Below are 26619 nucleotides of genomic sequence, written 5' to 3'. Positions count from 1 at the left end.
TGGATGTGGAGGATTGAACTTGAATTTGCCTTTAAACCTATGGCAAAGAAGGGACCCCTTTAGTGTTTGCTTTAGAAAAAGATAGAATACAACCTTCAATTAGTTTTATATGATTGTTATATCCATTTCTGATGATAATATTTTTCTGATTCAAAGGGAAAAGGAGAAGATAAAGTTTGCCCGTATGTTGAAGTAGAAAATGCTTGATGAACAAGTCTTTTTTAAGAGAAAGCCAAGGAAAAAGAAAAGGAATCACAAAGTGTTAATTTAATTAGAAAGGGAATGAATTCTCTGCTTCTGACTTGGGGCAAAGCATTATAGGATGAACGGTTGTTATTCTTCTCTAGAGCTTAATATTCTTGGTTGAAACCTAAGTGCTGAGCATAATAATAAAGCTCCAAAAAGAGCTATCCTGAGGTGGAAATTGTAGTTGAGAAGGAGAGGGACAAAAATAGCCACCTAGAGACACCAAAATAGGTGAATTGACAAATGGAAGCATGATGTCGGTGGTACACTGGTAACTATGGTGCTCATGGTGGCTTGGTTTTTACAAAGAGAAAAAAAAATGTATTCACAATTTTTTGTCCATATTGGTCTATCTAAAATGCGATTTCTTTTTTTATATTACATGTTTGATGATGAATTCTTTTAAAACATTCCATTCATTTTTTTAAAAGCAGAACTTATTTGACAAATCTTACAAATAATACCTGCTTACCTAATTAGCATAGCGTTTCTATTTCAATCAAGAGATTTTTTTAAAAAAAAATTTCTTCACTTTTAATTTCTCTAAATTTTAAAAACGAGACCAATAAACCAATCTATAAAAAATTAAGCAACACAATTTAAATTTATTTTAAACATGCAATTTTTTTAAAATTAAATCGTTAAATCCAACCTAATACTTATTCCCCACAAGAATTTGTAAAATGCATTTCATAGTTGTCCCAACATAATTGTACTGGCCATTTCTAAGCTTATCTTTAATCGCCAAAATGCAATCTGTGTCACGACACTTTATCTAAATATGACAAACAAATAGACCCTGGTTACACACTCATTGGTTACATACTATCGTATTGTACTAGTCTTTTTTTATAATATAAATGAGTTATATAACTAAAATTATTGAACGCAATCATGTGACCGTACCAAACTACCAATGTCCTTTTTCTCATTAAAATATTACAGAGAGGAACATATATAGTTAGAGACTAGGAGCCAGTTTTTTTCCCTGCAATAGCTCTACGAAAATGTTACCATCATATTTTAAGATGGATAATATGTTGAGAGATATTGGATACTGATGAGAGTCCGGTGAGACTAAAAGAATCCTTTTCAATGCAAGTTGGGAAAATGGCATATATTAGAGTACATCAAGCTAGAGAGTGACATATTTAGAGAGAACACCCGTGAAGATTTGCCCCTATTTATATGCAAGGATTAATGACCAATGAAAACTTTTATTATTGATTATTTAATTATTTTCAAGCTTAGTTTGACAAATTCTTAAATTAGTACTTAAAATTATAGATATCAATTACCTTAGTCGTCTTTAATTTGCATTTAATACTTGACTTTGTAAAAAAGATGTTTACTTTGGTCTTTTTTTTCACTTAATCTATCATAAGTCGAAAACTAAATAGAAATTTAAGAAACAAAGTATTAAAATAACCGATGCATATGATTTCAAAAGTTCATCCAGAAAATTGCCGAGTATTTGGATAACCTCTTTGAATGTACTTTTAGGCGTTGAATATACTTTTCAAGAAGAATACTCGTTTGTATCTTTTATCCTCAACATACTTTTGGAAGAGGTGTAACGATTTTCTAAACATGTACTTAGTCCGATTCAATAATTATTTTAACGTGTAGTTTAGGTGTTCATGATAGGGTATTTGAAAATGGATCACGTGCATGATTTTTCACATAACAACAAAAGTTATTGGTTCTAGTTTCTATGTTTCTCATATTTGAGACGTGAGAAACACAACTTAACACAAACCTTTCTATTCTAGATCAGTATGTCAGTCATGTAGCCACGCCACCTCTGGTCGTGTATCTGAGACATGATATGTATGTGCTTAACTAATAGGTAGACGACCAACTCTCCCTTAATCTCACATAACATTGTCTATTCCACTCGCAAACGTTTATATAACACTGAAGATCTTACTTGAGTGTTAGAATTTTTGTATGTGGCCACCTTAAATTTGTTAGACAAGCATAAAACTCCACCATCACCAAATAATTGAAGCATTTACCCAATTTGAACATGAAAGCCTCTGAACCCATAATGTTTGAAGTTAACACTTTTCTTAAAAATAAAAATGAATAAAATATCTTATAAGAACTAAAATTTTAAAATATATGAACTTCCAAGGATTATTTAAAAAAAAATTTACAAGAACAAAAAATGAAAAAACATTAACTGGATCAAAAAACATATTTAAGTCAAATAAAAATAATAGAAAAACACTACTATAGTGAAAAAGCCCTCCAACTCTTTTAACTTTTAAAATTTAAATCTATATTATACTATGTTAATTAATGAAAATTATGAAACCTTTTACCATTGGTTGATTCACATCAATTTATTAGCATATAGCTGCTTCAATTTGACACTTCAAATTGCGACGACCATTCTATGATGACTCAGTCCTTTTATTCTTGCGATCATGAAGTGCACGATTAAATTAAAGGATCTCTATCAAAGCTGTAAACCAAACAAGAAAAAAGAACTGCATAAGCATCTTCTACATATATTGTCTACAGCATAGGCCTTCTTCGTGAATGACCGCATGGCCAATGCCAGGTCCAATAATTGAACATAGTTTCTTCATATACAAGACATCACACACTTGTTTAATTTATTCCAAGAGTCATGAACTTTTGCAAGTGATTCCTTGAGCACCCCATTAACCTTGCTGCCATCCAACATATATATTCTCTTCCATGTGGTGCATAATAAGTGGAAAAGTGTCTCTCTTAAACCACCTTAAAATCTAACACCTACTACCATGTTCTAATCATTCTTCTTCAGTATCCACCTCACAGTCCTAGCTACCCTTCTTGAACATCTTAATATGGCTTCTGAGAAGGTCTCTTTTGATGCTAGCAAGAGCCAAGGAAACTCTTCCCCAGAGATTCCTGCCACAACCAAATCCAATATGGGGAAAGAACTAGCCAGGAGAGCTCTCTTGAGGTCTCACCTACGCAAAAATGGGAGAAGAAAAGTTGCAAGTAGTAACAGTGCTAAATCATTGCCAAGCAGGCTAAGTAAAGTTTCTCTGGGAGAAGATTCTGCTGAATAAGTCATAGATATAGGTATGACTAATTGACACTGCCCAAAAATGTATAATTCCATATTGCAATAAGAGATGAAGCATCTAGAATGCTAGCTTATGATTGATAGCATGGAATGTAAATATAGAAGTTCCAGATATGTCTATGGCAGTAATCATGATTCATTTGCAAAACAAATTGAGTGGCAGTGACTCTATGGGAGGTACAAATGATCGGCAATTTTGTAAAATAGCTTAATAATGTATTGCCCCAACTGATCATTTACTGGGTCAACAATGATTTCCTTACTACTAGCATTGGTTTGCAGGACAGAGAAAAAAAAAGGGGGGCTCCAAAAAGAAAAAATATCATTTTTCTGAGACGAAGTTAAAGTGATTTTTTAAAAATGTACGGGCAATCAATATTTCTATCCCTCACTTGACATGGCAGCGTGCAAAAAGGCTTTAATTTTCATAAACGATCTTAGAAATTTTGATACGACCCTAGTTATCAACCCGTAATATAAACATGAGTGCCATATCAACTCAAAGTTTAAGTGAAATATCAAGCAGCTTATGAATATACGTATAAATAACATTTTTATGCAGCTTATGAACTCATACAAATATTTTACTTTCAACTACAACTTTCAACGTACAAACTGGAATCTAAAAGGCCGCAACCGGCATGCTTGTAGGCAGAAGCTCCAAAAGGCAATGATTCTTACAACACAGGCACAAAAAGTACAAGGAAAATGTATATGTATTCAAGTAAATCAAAATTCTCAATGCTAATATAAGTGGTGCAAATAGGACTAAAACCTCTGCTGATGTAAAGAGTGAGGAGAAGCAAATATAAAAGATGTGTATTACAACATGCATCTGAAATAAATAAAAAATGCATTTATGTACCCCCCATGAAAAAATGCATTTACTTTGTACAGCAGTACTACTTCCACTCACTCTACAAGTATCCTAATGCATCTCCACTCATATTGTCACCCGCCATTATTGAGCAATCAGACACATCATGTCCGTATTGAGCACACGATGGCAAGGAGAACTGCCTGCGCTTCCTAGTGAGATCGACTCCATCTCTTGCTCTTCTCTCCTTTAGCTTTCCAGTAGTGATAGAATCGTGGGGATTTGTGATTGTAAAGCCGTGAATCATTCCATCAGTATCTTCTACCTGTGGCAGGATTAATGAATCTGATGGATAACTATATGCAATGTCATTCACCCCGTGTGGGGACCTAGGAAAGGTTTTGATGCGTGATAGCGCCATGGAAATTTGCTCGCAAGCAACATCCAGGCGTTCCTCTGTTTCAATGGATTCCACTAAAAACGTTGAAACCATGGATTCCAAAAATTGTATCCTTTCAGACTGATCCCTACTGGTTGTACCACGGTAGTGGTTAACAGAAGATGAATTATTGCCTCGCCAACGGGCTGGTAAATATTGATCAGGAATGTGAAAACAGTTATTAGTTGACATGACCCGTAGCACGTGTCTACATAAGATGCCTGAAAACTCAAACAAATGGCAGCTGCAGCTGATGTGCTCTTGACAAGCAACCCAAAATACTTTGCATCCTCCATCTGACTGAGAGTGGTGTCTGACCTGGAAACGACCTTCATCAACCAGAAAGGATGCATATTGTGGCGCCAAAACTAGCTCTTCCTGGAGTTTACTTAAGGCATCAGGAGTAAGGACAGTGGCAGCATGGGATTCAATAGGTGAACCTGTTTTGAGGCACACTTTCTGCAGTTTCCTTTGCATCTTTTGCGTTGCTCCGGCTCGGTCATTAAAATCAACAATTTCAACCACCTGTAAAAAACGATATTTAAATATGGCATATTATATTGATAAATAAAACTAAAGGAAACAAATTATATTTTACAGACTTGCTCCACAAATCGATCTAATTGAGACTGCACACTCAAGAACCGTTGGATGAAAGCATTAATGGATTCAGACTGACATGTACTGGTCAATCCTGCAAAGAAGTAATGCCTCAAGAATGGTAGTGCCCAAAATGTCCTTAATGAATATAGGCTAATAATATGTTTATTTGCGTGGAGTCCATATTGATCCACCATTTGCCTCCAGCCCTCTTCAAAATCTTCCACCTGTTCCAAATTGTAGAGCCGGTGGAATTCAGCTTTCCACTCATCATATTGTGATCCAAGAAGTAAAGAAAACCAGTCAGAGAACTTAGAAAGAATATGCCATATACAAAAGGCATGTTTAGTTTGAGGCAATTCAACTGCAATAGCTTCTTTCAGCCACATGTTATGATCTGTCAATATTGTTTGTGGAGCTTTTCCTTTCATGAAGCCCAAGAAAGCCTGCATCAATGACAATTAGGTTAAAAACAAAAACTCAAATGAATCAGATCTCATAAAAACATCATGTAAAGGAAATTTCAACAAAAGTATCAATCAATGGATTATATATTGTCATTGTTATTCTCCTATCAAGAAAACAAAAATTATACCTAAGCAAAGAATCAAACATTGAAAAGAAAACTACATTTTTTGCTGCTTTAATAATAAGGTTTCGTTTACAGCAGTTATCAGGGCACATGTTAAGGTCCTTACCTTGAAAATCCAAACAGCATTTGATACCTTAACTTGTGTTCACATGTTAATAAAACCCTTATATTTATTATATGTTCTCACTAATTGATATTTATACATATAAAAAAATAGATCAGATTTTATTTTTGCAAAACTTTATCAAAAGCTAGCAAATAGTAGGTTCAGCATAGTAATTAAAGCCTACATTAGATAGCAGACAATTGAGAAATCAAATACAAGATTATCAAGTTACAATATCATAAGGTTCTTGCCTTTAGAGCCCACGAAAAAGACTGAATGTTTTCATCCCGTAGAAGTGCACAACTAAAGAAACAAGTCATTCCATTATTGTCCACACCAAGCCAAATTCCCAACAGCATGTCATAAGCTTCTACACGATAGGTTGTATCAAAAACCACAGCATCACCAAATGCCTCATATGATTGAATGGATGAACTGTAGGACCATGCAATATGTTCAAGCCTGTTATTACTATCTATCTTGAATTCATACTTGAAGTTGTGGTTTTCATCCTTTAACCTCTTGCACATAGCAATCAAATCAATGGCATCATTATCTCTATCCACATTTCTGAAAGACTGCAACAGGTTTCTTACATCTATCTCTGTAAAAGGAAGACAACCAAGTTTGATGCCTTTCTCTAGCTCCATCAATCTTAGCATCTGCCTTACTGACATTCCAGCTTTAGCAAACATGCATATACGACTCTTGTCATCAGGAGATATGGGACAATATGCTGGAAGAAGACGCACCTCATTGGATTTTAACAACTCGTGATTATGAATGTTCCTAAAACCAGTAACACGCCATTCAGGGACATCAAAATCTGACCTTTTCACAATACGCATGTATGCTTGGCAACCACAGCGAGATGATTTGCGGTTCCTTTGCACCTTCCCATCATCAGAAGGTTTAATCTGGGGATATCCACCACAATGGCAAGTAAAATCCCTCCTTGTAACTCCCCTGCCAACCCCATCTTTCCCTCGAGTCCGGTGTCGTCTGATTGAAAAGCCACATTGCTTAGCAAAACTGCAATAAAATTCATAAGCTGCTTCTTGAGAGACAAATCTTTGACCAATAAAAGGAACAAGGTTGACAGAAGTTTGTCTAGACAAAATTGTTTCCTCTGCTATTTCCTCAATGGTGCCAATGTCATCCTGAGACAAATCTGTGCCATTTTCAGATGATTCCAGCACCAGACTGGTTCCTTCCGACATTCTGTTGTCAGTAATAACAGCCTAATTCATTTGCAGATGTTTAAACCTGCAAGTCAAGCAAATGAAAAATATCAGCTTAAGTTGACTTGCCTTCAAATGTAAGGCATTAGCTTACTTAAATACTCAATGATATAGGTAAGCTTAAATGCTACCTATATCCATGTTAGCTCTGAGGCTAACAATTGATAAAGAGGATAAACTAAAGGAAAATTGTGGCACGGAACAGGGATAAATAAAATGGACCGGAGGGGACGCGAATCCTATATATGGCAATTGGCAAGTAACAGAACTTCTAAACAACACAGTAAGCACTAAGCACAGCTTCTCCAAAATCCAATTACAGAATACAGATACGTTCCATTCAGTAAAACTAAAAGTGAGTGTTAATCTCAATGCCAAAGCCTCATAACAACAAACTGAACTTATCTGCTAGGAGAGCTTAAAAATGATCAAATTCAGCATGAGTAATGAACACCTATTTAGTAAAGTAAGTTTCTCACCGTAATTCCACTTCCCAGAACAGAACTATTCTCCAATGTCCAAGATTCTCTCACGTGGGTCACCCAATTCTCACAATAATGAACTCACATTTAACCCTCACAGATCCAAAATCTCAGCCAAACTCGACGCCATTCCAGACACTGACAAACACACCCAAAAAAACAAAACAAAATTCAACAAAAGAAAGCAAGCAACTGAAGCAAGCAATTAAATTAAAACCAATAATCAAGCACATGTGATAAACTAAATTTTAAAAAAGGTTCAGTTTTTCAGGTTGAAAATTCAACATGAAATTAAAATGCCCATAAAACATACCAATTAGAAAGGTTGGGCTCAACAGTCAATAACAAACTACAAAATTTGAGAAGAAGAAAAAATAATCAAAGGAAAAAAAAAACGAAGATAGAAGTGGCGGGGAGGGTTGCTGAGTAAAGCGCATCCCATGGAGAACGATAAACATTCAGCTTTTTTACCCTAAAGGTTTTTTTTTAGTTTTTCCATGATGGGTTTGTATTTGAATTATCTAAGAAAAGGCTATAACTCATAACACGAATTATGATTTACCAGTTAAAAATCATAATATTTATTATATTTTTTATTTTTTTTAGTTAAATAGTAAATAATTTTACGTCTAAATGTTTTTTTACAAAGACGTAACTTTTTCTTTTTCTTTTATGACTTTGAAATAGTAAAAGGTTTTTTTATAACGACTTAAAAGTTGTAATACCCTTTTATTTTTTTAATTATTACAACATATTAAAAGGTTTTAATTTTTTTACACAATTTTTTTTTATTTTATTTTGTTTTCATTTTTTTAAATTGTAAAAAAAATCATTTATTTAAATATTAAATAAATATTTTTAATTTTACTTATTAGTTTTATTTAATATGTTGTATATTTTTATGGTTTTATTTAATATATTATATATTTTTTAATGTTTTATTATTTAAAATATGTTATATCTTTTTAATACTGTTTTATTTAAATATTTTTGTTTATTTAAAATTTAGATAATCTATTAATAAAAATAGATACTAAAATTTTAAAACATTTTAATTTAAAAATCGAAGACATTTATATGAAAAATACATGTTAAAACAAAATTAATAATCAGATGATATTCCACAACGAGTTCTTCTAGATATGTGTCGAGGTCTATCATCTTGTTGGACTGGATTTACATGTGTTTGTTGTCCTCTTGTTCTATGACCTCTACATTCTCTTGTTCTAGGATGATCACATGTAATTGTGTGTTGTTGTTGAGAAACATGATCAGTTTGATCACCACCGTTGTTGTCGTCGTCATCATCATCATCGTTATTGTTGGTATTGTTGTTATCATCATTTTCATCCTCATCTTCATCTTCATGACTCATGTCAAGCATTTGAGTAGGTAATGATGGACGATAACAAGAGCTCGATGGTGGTAAATTATATGCAGGTGATGAAGTGTTGAAAGTAGTGTCAAACCTTTGTGACGGTCCATCAAAAACATTTGAGATAGAAGGAACTTGAAATGAGTATTGAGGCATATACGATGAGAACTCTAATGATTGAAAACTTTGTTGATATCCTTGAGACCTGTATCCAGAGAAGGTCGCTGATTGATATTGAGCTTCTGATGGATGATGTGGGGGCATACATCCAGAAACATGCACTAGAGGTACATTGGGTTCAGCATATGATTAATGTTGGTGATGGCTAGAATAATACTGTGAATTAAGATTTACAAAGTTAGAAATAATAATGAATAATAATATCAATAATTTTTTTAAATTGTAAATTAAACTCACAACCTCAGTAAATAGTGTCCCCTCACGTGATATATATTGTCTAGTTCAACGAACATACCATTGCATGTATTTTGAATTTTCATGCAAAAGACCTTGGTCCATTTCACCGTGAATAATATAATCATTCCAATGATTCCATTTGGCAATCCAGTGACGATGATGATGAGGCCAAAAAATATGTTTTCCCTCTCATATCTATGTCATGGAGTTGATATAGGTTTGGTAGGTCATCTGGGATAATTTATTGTAGTTCAAATTGTCTCATGGCCCTGATGTCATTCCACAATTGCAAAACATATGAAAGGGACTTTTGCCTAAACAAGCATTGATACCTCAACATCATTAATTAATGATTTTATTTATGTGGTGTCATAAGGAGTTCACAAGAACTGCAAGACATACATTATTATTGTCACATATTTAAGTTCGAATAGGAAACAAAAAAAATACTTAACTCATCAAAATTAAGAAATGAACCTCATTCATATGTAATCTATCAAATATGACACGTATCAATCTGATTGAATTGGTAGGTTGGACAAGACCACCTTCATGCAAGAGGAAATCCAAGTCCTTCTTGTACTTCTTCCATGGATAGGTAATCTATCTTCGGGGCAATACATTTAATGTGGTCTCATGCCCATGACTGTAGCAACAACAAACATCCACCAATTTCCCTTTGGTCAGGCTTCATATGCCGATCTAGAGCTCAAAAAAGGGATGCTAATACTGCTGCACCCCAACTGTAATGACCTGCCACAATCAAATTTGATAATAAAAGGAGATACATAAAATGAACTCTTACACCTGATGTATCCGGCATCAAACAACCGCCTATCAACATCATGATGTGATATTTCAACTTGATTGGACCTCACGCACTTAATCGTTTCAGTGGCCCGTGATGACAACTTATTATTCACTAGCTATATACAAGTTGTAGTCTTTCACCCAACTATTTTTTTACTAAGATTCCACAAGTATGATACCTCATTTCATGTAAGAGACCCTATATAATATTCAGGAGGCTGATATTTACTAGCATGTGCATCCTTCTTGTACAAAGCTTTACTTGTATACTATTCATGCATGTGCATGCTTCACAAGTGCAGGTTATTCAAGCATGTTCATGTACAAAGCTTTACTTTTATAATATTCAGCATGCTATTCTTGTATCAGCATGTGCATCCATTAATTAGACAGCACGAGAATCATACTATTATGAAGGCTTGTGCATGCTTCATGAGTGCATTAAGTTGATGTCATTATTTCTATAGTTTGATTCAACAATTCACTACTTATTTCAGCTTCATTCAAAGGCCAAAATGATGCAATTTTCTGTATTTTTATAGCACTTTGACTGACATACTAATTGCGTGCAAATGGCCAAATTATTGCAATAAATTTCTACACTAGCATTGAGCACGAAATGCCCAAAATAGTAGCTCATTTTCTGCATATTTCATGCAGTCTGCAACAAAAAATGGTGCATATTGAAGTCGCAACACTACAAATGGCTTCAAAGTCGTGAGCCTTTCCACGACTTCACTATTCATGGTGCATGGACGGCTTGGATTGGTGCATTGACAGAATGGACGGTGGATGGAGGCTAGTGAAGTCATGAGCCTCTCCAAGACTTCACTATTTGCTTTTTTCAAATTTTAAAACATTATAGATTATTAAATATTAGAATATTGTAACTGTTATTATTATTTTAGGGTTTAATGTTTTAATAAGTTATAAGATTTAAGTTATTATTATTTTAGGGTTTAGTTTTTTAATAAATTATAAGTGTTAAGTTAATTTTTTTTAGTGTTTTACGAATTTAAATAATGCATTACATAATAATATCTTAGGGTTTAGTCTTTTAATAAATTATAAGTGTTCGGTTAATATTAATTTAGGGTTTTAGAAACTTAAATAAGTTATTAGATAATAATATTTTATGATAGTTATTATTATTTTCATTGATACAAATGTATGTTTCACTAATTAGTATTCACTATTTACATTTAACTATTCCCTATGATGTGAGTTATAAAAGGAGGTCTAGTTCACACTTTTAATTCTCGAACTAACAATCTTGCATGTTTATCAAAATACAAAAGGATCTCTCATTTTCACCTTTTACTTACAGTCTTCTCGGTATATTTTTTATTTAGCGTTAGATACACAAAATTAGGGACTTTTACTAAAAGAATGTATTTTTTTAAATTTTTCCTGGTTTGGTGTTTTTTATTTAACGATGGATACACTAAATTATTTACATTTTCACTAATAAGTTACTTTTTGTATTTTTTGACCGATGGTTAACGGAGAACCCACAATAAGAGATAATGTTAGCAACTTTAGTTACAACGAGCAACAACATGATTTTCATGAACATGGAGAACCAAACAATCAAAGTTAGTCATCTTCAAGTTTTGAAACTATTAGTAGTCAACTTTCAGAAAATCCAGAGTACTCTTAAAATAGAGGGAGTGCTAGTTCAAATGACCTTTACGAAGGCATTTGAATCAAAACAAGAAGTTGTGAATGCCATTAAACAATTTCATTTTATGTGTTCATTTAATTTTGATGTGGTCGAGAACAAGAGTGACAAGTATGTTTTCATGTGTAGTCAATATGATAATGGATGTTATTGGAGGACGAGAGTATCGTTTAGCAAAATACGCAAGAGGTGGGAGTTAAAGAAATTAAACGGTATTCACACTTGCACAAATTCTTTTATATCACAAGATCATGCTAGGTTAGACTTATTTGTAATTATTCATAATATTGTTCATTTAGTGAAAGCAAATCTTGGTATCGAAATCAAAACCTTGATTGCAGACATACTACAACGATTTGGTTATATTGTTTCATATAAAAAAGTATGGACAACTAAACAAAAAGCCCTTGAAATGGCATTTGGAAGTTGGGAACAATCATACAGTTATCTGCCTATATGATTGACAACTACTCAACACTTTGTACCAGTTACAATAGTAAAATACAAAACTTCATCTTCAATGGAGGATGGTGAGGATGAGTCTCGTAGGCTGATTCTTAATCGTGTATTTTAGGTGTTTAACCCATGCATTGAAGGCTTTAAATATTACAAGCCAATTGTGCAAGTAGATGACATATTTTTAACTGAAAATATCGTGGCGCTTTGTTGACTGCCATCGGACAAGATGGTAGTAGGAACAATTTTCCACTTGCTTTTGTAATTGTCGAGAGCGAGACAAATAAGCTTGGATGTGGTTCTTGTATTATTTGAGGAGATATCTTACACCGCAACCAAATTTGTATATAATATCAGGTAAAGGAACCAGTTTGCTAGTAGCTTTACAATCAAAACGAGTTGGGTGAATTGGACCAGATGTTTCGTCTGCGTATTGCATTCGTCACATTGCATCAAATTTCAACAAACAATTTAAAAATGTTGACTTACAAAAACAAGTCATCAATATGGGTAGGCTTCTAACCATTTCATGCATCAAATTCTTGCTTCATTACATCTTTACTATATTTATTACTCATTGTTTTATCTTTTGGTATAGGATATGAGATAAGGAAACCACGATTTGAGGCAAATTTGCTCACAATGTGAGTAGAGTTTCCACAAGCAGCACATTGGTTGGTTCAAATTTCCAAGAGTAAATGGTCCCGGGCCTACGATGAAGGAAAACGGTACGACCATATGACTACCAACCTTGCTAAATATATGAATTATGTTTTGAAAGGAGCTCGAACATTACCTATTACTGCCTTAGTCAATGAAACATTTAATAAAATAAATGATTCATTTGTTACTAATGGCATGAAAATCATGAATATGATACATGCAGGACATAGGTACTTTGAAGACATATATGTCATAATACAAGAAAATCAACACATTACTACCTCACATTATGTTCGCATGTATGTTTGAGAAACAAGGGAGTTTGAGGTTCAAGAAATTGCAAATATGCGACTTGGTCGACGAGCAATGACATGCACTATCAAATTGAATGAATGATCGTGTGATTGTGGACAATTTCAAGCACTTCGAATTCCTTGCTCGCATGCGATTGCAGCGTGTGTTTTTTGCAATTTAAATTATGATGACTTTGTTGACACTCTATACAAGTTGGAAAATATTTTCAAAGTTTATCAACATCACTTTCATTCCCTTGGAAGTGAAGACAAATGACCTCAATATTTAGGTCCATATTTTATGTCTGATCTTTCGAAACGACAACAAACATCATAAAGACCAGTCACTACTCGTATGTATAATGAGATGGACGAACCACTTCCAAATAAGCCTAAGAAATGCTTATTGTGTAGAAGTGAATGACATAATTGTACTAGTTGCCCATACAAGTAAGTAGATGGCTAATATAGTTTCTACTTTTTATGTTTCTCTTTAATTTGTATTGTTCATTTTATATTAATGTATTATGTTGTTTTTAATTTAACAACTACTTTTATTACTAAAAGATTATCTAACTTTTAAATATACAAAAATATTTAAATAAAACAATATTAAAAAGATATAATATATTTTAAATAATAAAACATTAAAAAAATAACATATTAAATAAAACCATAAAAAATATACAACATATTAAATAAAACTAATAAAAATTAAAATTAAAATTATTTATTTAATAATTATGTAAATATTTTTTTTTACAATTTAAAAAAAAATTGAAAATAAAAAAAATAAAATTAAAAAAATTGCGTCAAATAAAAAAAATTAAAACCTTTTAATATGCTGTAATAATTAAAATAAAATAAAACGGTATTACGACTTTGAAGTCATAATACCAAAAAAAAGAAGAAAAAAAACCTTTTACGACTTCAAAGTTGTAAAAGCAAAAAAAAGAAGGTTAGAATTTTGAAGTTGTAAAAAAATTACACGAAAGTCGTAAAATTATTTACGACTTCAGTTAAAAAAAAATTAAAGTCATAACACTTATTACAACTTACCCCTTTTCGGTAAATAATTCAAAATCAACCCCATCTAGAATAAACGAAAAAAGTACCCTTTTTGGGTAAAAATGCCCAAACATTCATAGGGGAACAAACCTTATCATGCGTCATGGATGCATAGTGTTATCGAGCGCATCGAGCGAACATTGGTCATTAGATTAAAATCTAACTGCGTAGGTTTTCCATGTTTTTTTTAATTGGTCTAGTCCTGATTTCGTGAAATCCTTGGTTTTGGTTCGTCTTCTTAGGGGATTTGTCTTAGGTTGGTTCTTAAGAAGGCCCAGTTGTGGAAACCCAAAAAGAACTTCGGGAATTATTATTTTGCAACCCCTCCCCCCCCCCCCCCCCCACTCTTTTCACATTTATTCTTTCTTTTTTCTTGTCAAATTTTAACCCAACAATGTTCTTATATATGTGGTTGGATTTATTATTGCAAAGTTTACATTTCAAAGAGATTGAGATTTTGGAAATATCCATCACACAAAATATTTACTTCATTTTACAACTTACTTCCTTTTACTTATCCATACTACATGATAACCATTAAATATGAGGTATTTTTTATACTAAAAATATAATGAAAATATCCTTAAAAATAATTATTTAGCTGTTATTCATGCTTAATTGTTAAGAATTGATGTTTTTTCTATTCATGGCTTGCAGATATGAAAAGGAGGGATTAAAAGCCTAAAAGATGAAGAAAATGGCAAAATTTTGAAAAAAGGCCCCGCCCAAGACACACTTAGTGAGCAGCACACACTCAGCGCGAATACAGGCACCCTCACTAAGCATGACGAGGCGCGCTAAGCCCGAAAACACACACTGGTGCTAAGTGAGAGGATACACGCTAAGCGCGAATATAGGCACCCGCACTTAGCGAGCAGCGCGCGCTAAGCACGAGTACGCATACTCAAGTTCACTCCAACAACTATAAAAAAAGTCAAGTCAAGAAGAAAAGGCACACCGAGTCTCAGAGCACTCTAATACACACCCAAAGCCTGAGAACTCTCCCTTAAGGAATTCTTTCTTCACTTCCATTATTTTCTATTCCCTTTTTCCATCCCTTCTCTTCCATCAGTTTCTAAGCTCCTTTTCAAGTGTAAGGCCCCTTATGGCTATGAGAGGCTAAACCCTTAGTTAGGATCTGATAGGTCTAAAATCCCAAAAGATGTATTGTATACTTCATATCTATCAATGCAAATAGGAGTTCTCTTTCCTATTATCCTTTCTTACTTTAAGTTTCACGCATCATCCATCCTTGCATTATCTTTGGGGTTAGGTGCTCGACAGAAGGTAATCCTTAATAGAAATACAAGGAAGCTTTTGCATGCATCAGTTTTAGGAATTAGTCGCTCGACAGAGGATAATTTCTAATAGAACAAAAAAGAAGGGGTATCTTAATAAAATCATTGTTAGACATAGAGTGATTACATTATGCTCATGCATCAAAGCAAGCATCTAGAATTAGAACTTCATACATTTTATCTATTGAATCTTTGCAAAGACATTTAGGAGATAGATAGGTAAGATAGATTGGTCATCGTGAGACATCAAGGACAAGTATTCTAATAGATGTGGGTAGGAAAAATTCACCTAATTGATAAGAAAAATCTCAATTAATACATCTTAGGCAAGTAAAGCATGCTAGGTCTTAACATTCTCATCTCATTGAATTTCCTATTATTTCCTTTTGTTTTCTATTAATAGTCATTATTTAGTTATTATTATTTTAAATTCATCTTTTATACGTCATCTTATCTTTTCTTGTTATAAATTGGAAATTATCCAACATAAGTACAAAACAAAGTCTCTATGGAAATCAACACTCGGACTTCCGAGTCTTTACTACTTGGATATTTGGTACACTTGTCAAACGGTTAACAAGTTTTTGGCGTCGTTGTCAGGGACTTTGTTCTTCGTACTTGGTTGCCATACATTTTCAATGTGAAAATATTAATTCTTTTATTCTATATTTTACAATTTTAAATTTATTCATTATTTTTTTCTTCTTCATTTTTTTTATTCTATAATTTGCACGGTAGTGTTTGTTTTTGTGTATGCGAGGTAGGAAGAGGAGCATGCATGACGAGTGACACTAGAGGACTACTCTAGTACAACTACCCCGCAATTCTTCACTAGTATTGCAAGGCCGGAGGTTCAAGTGGCCAACATCTCTTATCCCCACTCTCTCATACAGTTGATACAAGGAAACCTCTTCCATGGTCTACCGAATGAGGATCCTTATGCTCATCTCGCCACCTACATAGAAATATGTAACACGGTAAAGATAGTCAGTGTTCCCGAGAATGCCATACGCCTCAATCTTTTCCCTTTTTATTTGGCAAGGGAAGCAAAAAGGTGGTTACACTCCTTTAAAGGCAATAACTTGCAGACTTGTGAGGAAGTTGTAGAAAAGTTCTTAAAGAAATAGTTCCCAGAGTCAAAGACTGTCGAAGGAAAGATGGAAATATCCTCATTCCATCAATTCCCCGATGAATCACTCAACGAGCTAGTGCAATTAAACATCTTCTTAGATGGCCTGCGACCACAGTCAAAGCAACTCCTTGACGCATTCGCAGGGGAAAAAATCAAGATGAAGACACTAGAGGAGGCAATGGAGCTGATAGAGAACATGGCGGCCAATGATCATGCCATCCTTCATGATCGAGCATACACGCCAACAAAGAGAAGTCTTTTGGAACTCACAGCTCAAGATGCAACACTAGCCCAAAACAACCTTTCCGTAGCCCCCATCCTCTCGGCGACCACCCTTCTTTTTCGCCCACTCTTCTCTACCCCACCATCATCTTGCCCCTATTAACAAGGATCTTGTCGATCTTCAACTAGGAGCACATGATCTCACCTCTAAGGTCGTCGATCTCGTGAAAATTGCATAGATCAACAATCTCCATGATCCTCTTCTCAAAATCACAAAGGAAGGTGAAAGATCTCATCGAGGAAGGGGTGGCCCTGCCAAATATGGTTCAAAGTGTCATGGTCGTGACATGGCGGAGGTGCTTAGTATGGTGTTCGACGATCACAGAGAAAGAAGTGAAGGACCCCGTTGGGGAAAGAGTGGTGTCATTTATGGTGGTTCGAATGCCCACCGTCGAAGCATATTTTTAATTTATTTTATTTTTTATTTCTTATTTTGAAACTTGTTGTTATTGTTTTGAATCTGTTCATGTTCTAGACTTGATTGTTGCTCTTCATCCCCTTGTTTTGCTCTTCCTTTTTCTTTCCCTTCTTCCATTTCTGTTGATTCCAGGTTGAAGCGGTTAGGGACAAAGACATTAAAAAACCCTTTTTTTTTAAACTAATGCAGATCTTCAAAATTCTTCCACAAGAACTCATCCTTTACACTAGAAATCCCAAACTTGTGTCTAGTAGTAGATCTTGTGAAGAATAAATTTTGAGCTCAAGAATGCAGCTTAAAATCCAACATTATAGATGCTTCAAGATATTTATAAAGGAATAGTTACTATCATGACAAGGTAATGCATGACTCCACACCTCTGAGTATCCCCAAGGTATAACCCATGCTTCAATTAGACTTTCCATACATGACAATAAACATGTACATATCCTTATTACTTACACCTTTACATGGAGATAAAAAAAATCAACAATGCATTTGATTTTTAAACCATCAAGTTACATCCACAGTCGATCACTATAAGTCCCAACATCAACACAACATCATAGGTGACCCTCCTCAAGGTGTTAACATTTATAAACCACCTAAAACAAAGTTTGGATACATTTGAATTCCATTTTAAAAGTTATTTTTTTGGTTTGTTCTAGTGAAAATAATCATGTTTGAGTTGGGTAGAGTCATCATGGGCGAAAAAATTCTTTCTTTAAGTATTTAATGAAGCTGCATATCGAGGACTTGAACCCAGGATCTTAAGCTAGAACACTCCATGCTAGTTTACTAAGAAATTCAATAAGGTTTCCCTTGAATTTTTTTTGAATTAAATATTAAGTATTCAAATTTCTAAAAAAAGGCTTAATGTCACTTTAGGTCCATTATATTTCACAGTTTTTTTGTTTTGGTACATTAAGTTTTAAAAGTTTTATTCTAATCCTTTATGTTTTCGAAATATATCATTTTAGACCTTTTTTTTTTAATTTTGTTAGAAACATTAGTGTTTTGCTAACTTTTAAATTTTAAAATGGTTCGTGTTACTTTTGGTCCATTATGTTTCAAAGTTTTTTTGCTTTGGTACATTATGTTTTAAAAGTTTCATTTTAGTCCTTTAAGTTTTTTAAATGTGTCATTTTGATCTTTTTTTTATATTTTTTGTTGGAAACATTAGTTTGTTTTGGTCCAATGGAACACAGTCTTTGACCCTTTTTTGCACTACTCGCTTTCATCTGGCCCGGTTGTAAATGTCGAATAGGAAACCCTCTACTTGTCCAACTCGACTGTGTGCGACAAATAGAGGTGTTGCTTGTAAACTTCATAAAGAGTCACATTGTAACTTTCTTGTTTAGATCTAGGTTAATTGGCGAGTTAAAGTCATGTTTTTTTCTTTCGTCAAAGATAATTCTTACTCTGATCTCCCCTGCATCAGTTTCTAATAACATAGTTGCGTGAAAAGTTTTGGTGTTCTAGTAAGGAGTATAAGAATTTTTTGTGGTTTCAACAAGATTATATGTTGATGTCATTTGATCTATGTGGTGTTGTATTTTTTTTTCCTTTCGTCAAAGAAATTTTTCTTAGTTGTTTATTTTTTATAAAAATAGTGACAATTTTTAACCATTATTATATAAAGTTAATTATTTTAATAGATTTAATGTTACTTTTAGTCTATTATGCTTTATAAATATTTTACTTTGGTATACTAATTTTTTAAAAAATTATTATGATCCTTTATATTTTTAAAGTATATGATTTTGATCATTTTTTAAAATTTAAAAGTTATCATAACATTAATAATTTTAACAAAAAATTAAAAAAAATTAAAATAATATATTTTAAAAACATAAAAAATCAAAATAAAACTTTTGAAATTTAATATATTAAAATAAAATAACTAAAAAACATAATGAAGCAAAAATAATATTAAAAAAATATCTAACTATTCAAATATGTAATTTTCCATCAAATTTCGAGAATCAATTATTTTCCAATTAACCCCAAATGCCATCGCCACCATGCATTCTCCCCGGCCGTGATCAACAACGTATTCTTAGTCAAGCACCCAAATCGGAATCATTGCATCACCAGCGCCGCGCACCGAAGTCGCCGTCACTGTCACTCATGCAGATGCAGCACTGATTGTCTTCTTCTGAATATTCATGTAGCGCCCCATAGTGTAGTGTAGTCCATGAGTCCTCCATCATATCAGGTAAGTATTGCTGTTGCATTGACCAAACTCACTGCTCTGTCTTTGAATTATCACCTAAAATAGCGCTTCCAGTGCCACAGACTTGGCTCTCCTGTTCCATAGTAGTACGAACTACGAAGAAGATAGATAGATAGTGTTTTTAGTTTTAATTATAGTATTGTCTCTGGTTTTAAAGTTGTGCTTGTGCCTAAGAAACTCGATTATTTATTAATTATATTAAACTTTATTGACTTGAAAGAAATCCAAATATGTAACAAATGTGTTGTAACGTGTTGGTATTATTTTAATGGTAAAATTACATAAAAATTACGTAGAGTATTAAATGTTTTTGTCTTTTAGAGTAGGATAAATAAGGACTTGTATTGTATGTAAAAAGGTTTTGGAGAGAGATGTAAAAGCTTTCGCATGCCCACTATGTAGAAGTTTGTGTCCCCCAATATAGATTATTTTGAAGTGAGCAAATATTCTATTTTCATGGATGTTTCGCGGTACTTGTGACATGTGAGGGTTAAGTAGGCCCCATTGATTGTGTCTCATGTTCCCAACTTCTCTTCTTCATGTTCTTTGTATTTTTTTGCCAGTGTCTTGTAACTGTCTTAGCTGCTTGAACTCATCGATTGTTGCTTTATCTATAATTTGCATTTTCGATGTTACTTGCAGTGGGTTGGTTTAATTTACACGATACAATGTTGACATAGGGTATGTGATAGGGGTAAATAGTGATACTATCATGTTGGAACATGATTGTTTTAAGAATAAATGTGATTTATATAAAAAAAAATGATATTTGAAAGTAAAATACAAATAATTGGGATTTTGTTTGCACTATTATTTAAAGTCTTACATTTTTTGGGATGAAGGAAAAAAATAGGAAAAATAAAAATAGAGTTGAAATAGAGTAAAAACTATATATTGTTTAGAAGAATAAAAAAAGGAAAAAGATGAGAAAATTTTCTTCGCTTATATAGATGGAAAGAAGAATAACAGAATAAAAATATAAAAATATGGAAAGAAGAAAGGTGAAACCTAAATAAATTATGTAGAATTTTCTTAGTAATTTTTATTTAACTAAAAAAAAGAGATTTTTATTTTATAAATTGTTTATCTTATACTCACATTTTTTAATCGAAGGGACTCTTCTCTCCTCACATATCTCACCACAAGAAGAAAGAATTTGTTTAGTGTGAATTTCATATAAAAAAAAAAAAACTATCTTTTTTATTCATAAAAAACCTCTCTTTTTCCTTACTTTAATTTATTTCAAATAGAGAAACAATTTATTTCTTTCTCATCTCTCTACCCTTATTTCTTTTGTTTCTAATTTATTCAAACGAAAATGCTGGATGGTACGAAGTTTTTGCACGAAACCTATACACAAACAACGTACTTCTTATTGTATTCTATTAATGTTTTTTTTTTTTAATTTATTAAAGAACCAACAAAATATTATCCGCTTGAGTTCGTCTCATTTTATTTTATAAATTATAAAGGTTCTACCAAATAGCTATAGCATTGCTCTTGTTCAAAATCTTATATAAAATATACTTGGTGATGTATCGAATTTATTCTTGTAATTTACGAAATGAGCCATGGAACATGGAATCTTATACCTTACTTTCGTTGGAGGATGGTCGTCCCCTACTATCTTCTCTATAATTCATTCTTAGTTGTGTTTAGTCATCTTATTATAGCAACTAATCGTGGCTCGTCTCGAAACTTCCATCTTGCGCTCTGAATGGATGATTTCTAGATCCGTACTTCAACTTAAAGAAGTCTTCAACCTCAAAATGATTTGAAACTATCATTATTCAAATGTCCAACTTCCATTGGACCATTACTTTGCAACACTGAAGGAGGAATAGCATCGTTCGATCAAATGCAAGATGGCAGGTGAAGAGGAAAATGTTGTTGGCTACTACCTAGATTCATGTGTTTGAATTTGTTGTTAAAATTGGATGTTGATATGAATGTTTGTTTAACTTAAATTTTTTTTTTTTTATAATTCTTGTCCTGGGAAATACCTTTTGTATTAATAAGAAAATAGTTAAACAACAGTGCTCTTATATAGTTATATATGAAAAACTATCTCAAATGCTCTAACAATAGTTTTTGTTTAGTAACTTGCCTTATTTTCAAGCAACTTATATAACTAAATGTGTTATAGATGTTCTAATACTTAAATGATAGTTAAATTATTTTATGGCTCTATATACAAAAATGAGCATTAATGGGTTGCATATTTAATGTAGTCATTCACCAAGACATTTGACCCTTGTAATGTGTGGTTGTGTAAAAAAAAAAAAACAAGATACAGTATATTTAGTCACAAGCTTGCAATTGTAGGGGCTGAATTAATCATCAAACAAATAATTAGCACACAAGGAAGGGGGGATAGAGTGCGCACTAAGCACAGTGCCACACTACGAAAAAGGCAATTTATAAAGTGAAATATATAAAACAACTTGGGATAATAAAGTCACAAAATCTAATAAACCAAATAAAAATGGGAAGACTGGATATGGCAAAACATAAAATGAAAAAATAGAAAAGGTGTAAATCGCTTCAAGTGTATGCTATGTTTTACATACAGAGAGAGGTATGAATACTATAATACTCATAATTACATCTATCTTTATTAAAATTTGTAGGTAATTTTTCATCTTTGGATCCGTTCTCATCAAGTGGGTAACTATTCTATTTGTTGTAGATACTTTTGGCTAGTACTCATAAAGAATAGAATTGTTATCCTTAATTAGTAATAAGCCAACAACACACTTTTTGACATAATTTTAAATACATATTCTATTATTAGTAAAAAAATTATTAAAATTCATAATTATTTTAATTATAAATTTTATGTCTTATTTTATAATTTTTAATGAATTTTAATCAATAATAGAATAAAATATATGATAAAAATGATAATTTAATAAATGTATTATTGGCCCTCTCTTAATTCAAAACATTGTTTCCTCCTCTTTATTTCATCGGCATTACTGTGTAACATGCATGCTTTAAAGTTTAAATCATATCTGCCCCAAATCACTCCAGTCAACTTTCCATAATTGTTACACATCATTTTGACATTTTTTTTACCAAAACATAGGTCATTTTATTAGATATTCCGAAAATCCGTGCCTAGGTAGTCCCATTTTCTTATTTAGGTGTCGGCAATATTTTGTCCCCTAGTCACTCTCTTTCGCTTACTTTTAAAAAAATAACAATAAACATTATTAAACAATTTTGGAATGAATAGAAAAAAGAGAGAGCAACAAGGAAAAAAATAGAAAGAGAAAGTTTTTGTGTGATATAATAAATGACGTAACCAAAAAAGAAAGAAAAATGTTTTTCTTTTTATAAATTAAACCATCTTATGTCATTTCATTTATGATAAGAAAGTGATACAATTTGAAATTTGCTCAAAATCTTGGTTATTAGCATATGACCTAGAGGTTCTTGCTAAAGAGTGGATCACTTGAATTATTTGACTCCTTTTAAAATTAACCATTGAATTTGGAAAAACATTCAACATATTTTACATTTTGAAATAAATAAATGAAATTCAATTCCGCATTTTCCTTTTGATAAGAAACTATCAACCACATGTTTGTAAAAAAAAAAAAAACGATCCATTATAAAAATGACATCTGTCAATCCATATAATCATAAAATTTTACTGTTTATCTAATAATGAGTGTCATCTAATATTTTTTTATACCAAGAAAAACTAATAAATTACATAATAACTTTATTATTAATATTATATTAAAAGTTAAAGTGATAGTTATTATTTATTAGGGGTATTAGTGGGAAAATGTAATTACTATTAAATTAAAAAACTAAAATAACGATTATTTTGAGAAGAAAAAAAAAGTTATGCATTAAGTTTTACACATTCATTTACTTATAATTTATCATATATATAATAAGTTTTTTAACTTTTAAAATAATTATTTTAAAATAATTATTGAACAGCATTTTGTAATTGGATCTTTCGATATATAGGCATGAAACTGTTTTAAGAAATATTGTTTCTTTTACACGACACTTCTTTTAAAACGAACGGAATAATTATTTTTAATCTTTAAATATTTTTCTTTTTTCAAACTTAAAAATATTTTATTTAAAAATCAAACTCAAATTTTCTTTTACAAATGTAGTGTATGTTGCCATCAATTAAGTCACGATCATTTAATCTTTTTTGATCTAAAATTGGACTAAAAGATATTTTTATAGCAGAAAAAATATGAAACTAATCTCTCACAAAAGTAAAAAAGAAAATAGTAATAACTCCTCTATCCACCAGAAATGATGTTTTATTCATATAGTCAAATATTAAATCCATATTTTAGTGTGTTAAGGGAAAAAATAATATTAAAAGATATTGTATTTTTTTTTGTGAAATCCACAACTTTTACCTTAATCTTTAATTTAAAAAATTTGTTCTATTTTTATCTTCTTTATATTTAACCTCTAAACTAAACACATACAAAGCTTAAACTATTGGTCACTTGTGTAGTGTCTTTATATCATCATATCATATATATGTAGGTATTTCCTGGAAGACCGTCCCCCACATGAACATCTACTTTTGCTTCTTCGTGCTTTTATGGACGTGTTCATTGCTCCAATTGGCTTTTTTCATTGTCGGAACTGAAAACATCGCAATATTCAGATATTCTCCGGATGGAAAACATTGTTACCTTTTGAGAGATGATATCCATAAAGTAAGGGAACATTTTATTTTAGGAAAATCAGCAACCCTACATAGTATGAAATGAACACTGTTGGCATGAACAAAGTACAGGTATGTGCCGAAATATGATAAGCTGAATATTAAATTAGAATATTTCTTTCCCCTCTAATCATAAGGGTTTTCGTACATATAGGAATCCGTAAAAGATTAGTATTTTCCTAAAAAGTTAATAAATTGACTTAATTATTCTCTTCATTTTAAAATAAAGGTCGCATTTTGAAAAAAAAAAACTTAAAATAAGTGTTAAATTTAACTGTTTAATGCAATATTAAATTATTTTTTCACAAATATTAGTATTAAGTATTTTTTTTTTAGTTTTTCAGTGTAATATTAATACTAAGATTAATTTTGTAAAAATACTATTTTAATACTTCAAGTTGATTCTATTCTTTTTATTTTCTAAATTTTAAATTTACTTTTTTAGTCTTTATTTTTGAAAATTATAATTTTTTACCTCTCACGTGATAAATTATCATTCTATTTCAATTTTAAAATACAAATAATTAAAAATTAAAAATCAAATTCTAACAATTAAAAATCATTACAAATTATTAATTTATCATGAAAAAATTCAAATTCAAATTTAAATTTTAAAGACTAAAAAAACATAACCTCAAATTGAAGTATTAAAACAATAATTAAATCTCATAATTTTATAAAACGCCAACTCTTTAAATTCTTATGAAAACTATTAATATATGCAATGTATGAGGTATTATATTATAATGTAAAAATTGAATTTAATTATATTTATATTGTAAAAAAATATTAAAATATCGTCCAATCATTTATTCCTATATAGTTAAAAAAGTTATTAATTTTAGATCTAAAATGATTTACACTTAGTAGACAATATTTTTTTTATATAATATAATCTTTTGGTGTGAACCAGGGTATATATATATATATATATATATATATATATATATATATATGTAACCTTTTTGTAAAAGTGCAAATTAGACTCCAACAACTTTATTCAAATTAATATACACATAGTTTTTAATATAAAATCATGTAGAAAAAGTAGTCAAACCGGTCAATTCATTATTTCTTTCTCCCCTTCTCTCACATTGTTTCAATCCACTTCTATATAGCATATTTGTTTCTTAAGCACTACATTAATTTGTATTTCCAAAGTTTAGTTATATACATGGAAAGTTTGTTTACATTTATTTATTAAAAACAATTATTTTAATAAAATAAGAAGTTTTTGTTTATTTTTTTAATGTCTAGCTATTTTTGCTTTAAAAAGTAGTCATCTACTTATTTTAAGAAACAAATCATATTTACTCACTAGAAACATTTTTTAAATTTTTATTTTAAAATTAATTTTTTTAATTTTAAATAAATTGGCCCATAATTCCTCTAAAAAAAATTATTTTTTTTGTCTCTCTAATTTAAAATATTTATTTTTTCCTTTAAATTTAAAATGCATTATTTTGGTCCTTCCAAGTAAAAAGTGGTTTAGATAGCATTTGAGACAAAAAAAAAATATTTGATCCTAAATTAAATAATATAACTTGAGAGTTCTTCATTAAAATGAAAAGCAAAGATATACTTATTTATTTAACCCCTAAAGCCTAAATAAATATAATTTGGAGGATACTTTTTATACATCATAATAGGATAAGACATTAATGAAATGAATAAAACACATTAGAAGAAAGGTTGAATAACATGTTAGTAAAAAGTTAAACTTTTTTTTTAAGATGAAAATATTTTCTAAAGCATATATGACAAAATACTTGAAAAATAGACATGCTTAAAATTTTTCCAACACAATTTGTAGCCAAGTTTTGTAAAACAAGATTTTTATCAGGGAAATTCCAAAGAGGCTAAAAATAGTTTTCTCGAAACAATTTTTCCTAAGAACTTATGCAAGGTATGTTAAAAAAAACAAAACAAGTTAAAGCTTTAAAGAAAGAGTATAATTAAAGACTTTATTTGTATTGGTTTACTCAAAGTACAATTGAACTAAGTTCAATTTTTCTTGAAATACTTGAAGTATCTACTAATCAAACACTAGTTACAAAATAAGTATTTCATCCTGGTATTTCTAACACATCCTCAATCTTTCCCTTAAGATCAATAAAGAATATATCAGAGCAAAATTGACAACACTTGAATATCTTAGATTGCAA

General features: G+C 31.3%; 1 protein-coding gene across 1 annotated transcript; it reads right to left on the bottom strand.

Annotated features, from left to right (window-relative positions):
* Positions 1-3990: 3990 nt before the first annotated feature.
* LOC100775359 (protein FAR1-RELATED SEQUENCE 11) lies at positions 3991-8146 on the bottom strand. The gene is made up of 5 exons (XM_006597651.4): positions 7922-8146; positions 7606-7746; positions 6137-7151; positions 5190-5633; positions 3991-5112 (listed from the first exon to the last, which is right to left on the bottom strand). Exons 3-5 carry the CDS (start codon positions 7103-7105, stop codon positions 4249-4251), a joined length of 2277 nt encoding a protein of 758 aa, XP_006597714.1. The 5' UTR covers positions 7106-7151; positions 7606-7746; positions 7922-8146; the 3' UTR covers positions 3991-4248.
* Positions 8147-26619: the final 18473 nt, after the last annotated feature.

Source organism: Glycine max, chromosome 15 (assembly GCF_000004515.6).
Source record: "Glycine max cultivar Williams 82 chromosome 15, Glycine_max_v4.0, whole genome shotgun sequence".
NCBI lineage: Eukaryota > Viridiplantae > Streptophyta > Magnoliopsida > Fabales > Fabaceae > Glycine > Glycine max.
Note: the sequence above shows the minus strand (reverse complement) of the source record. Positions and strands in the feature narration are given on the sequence as shown.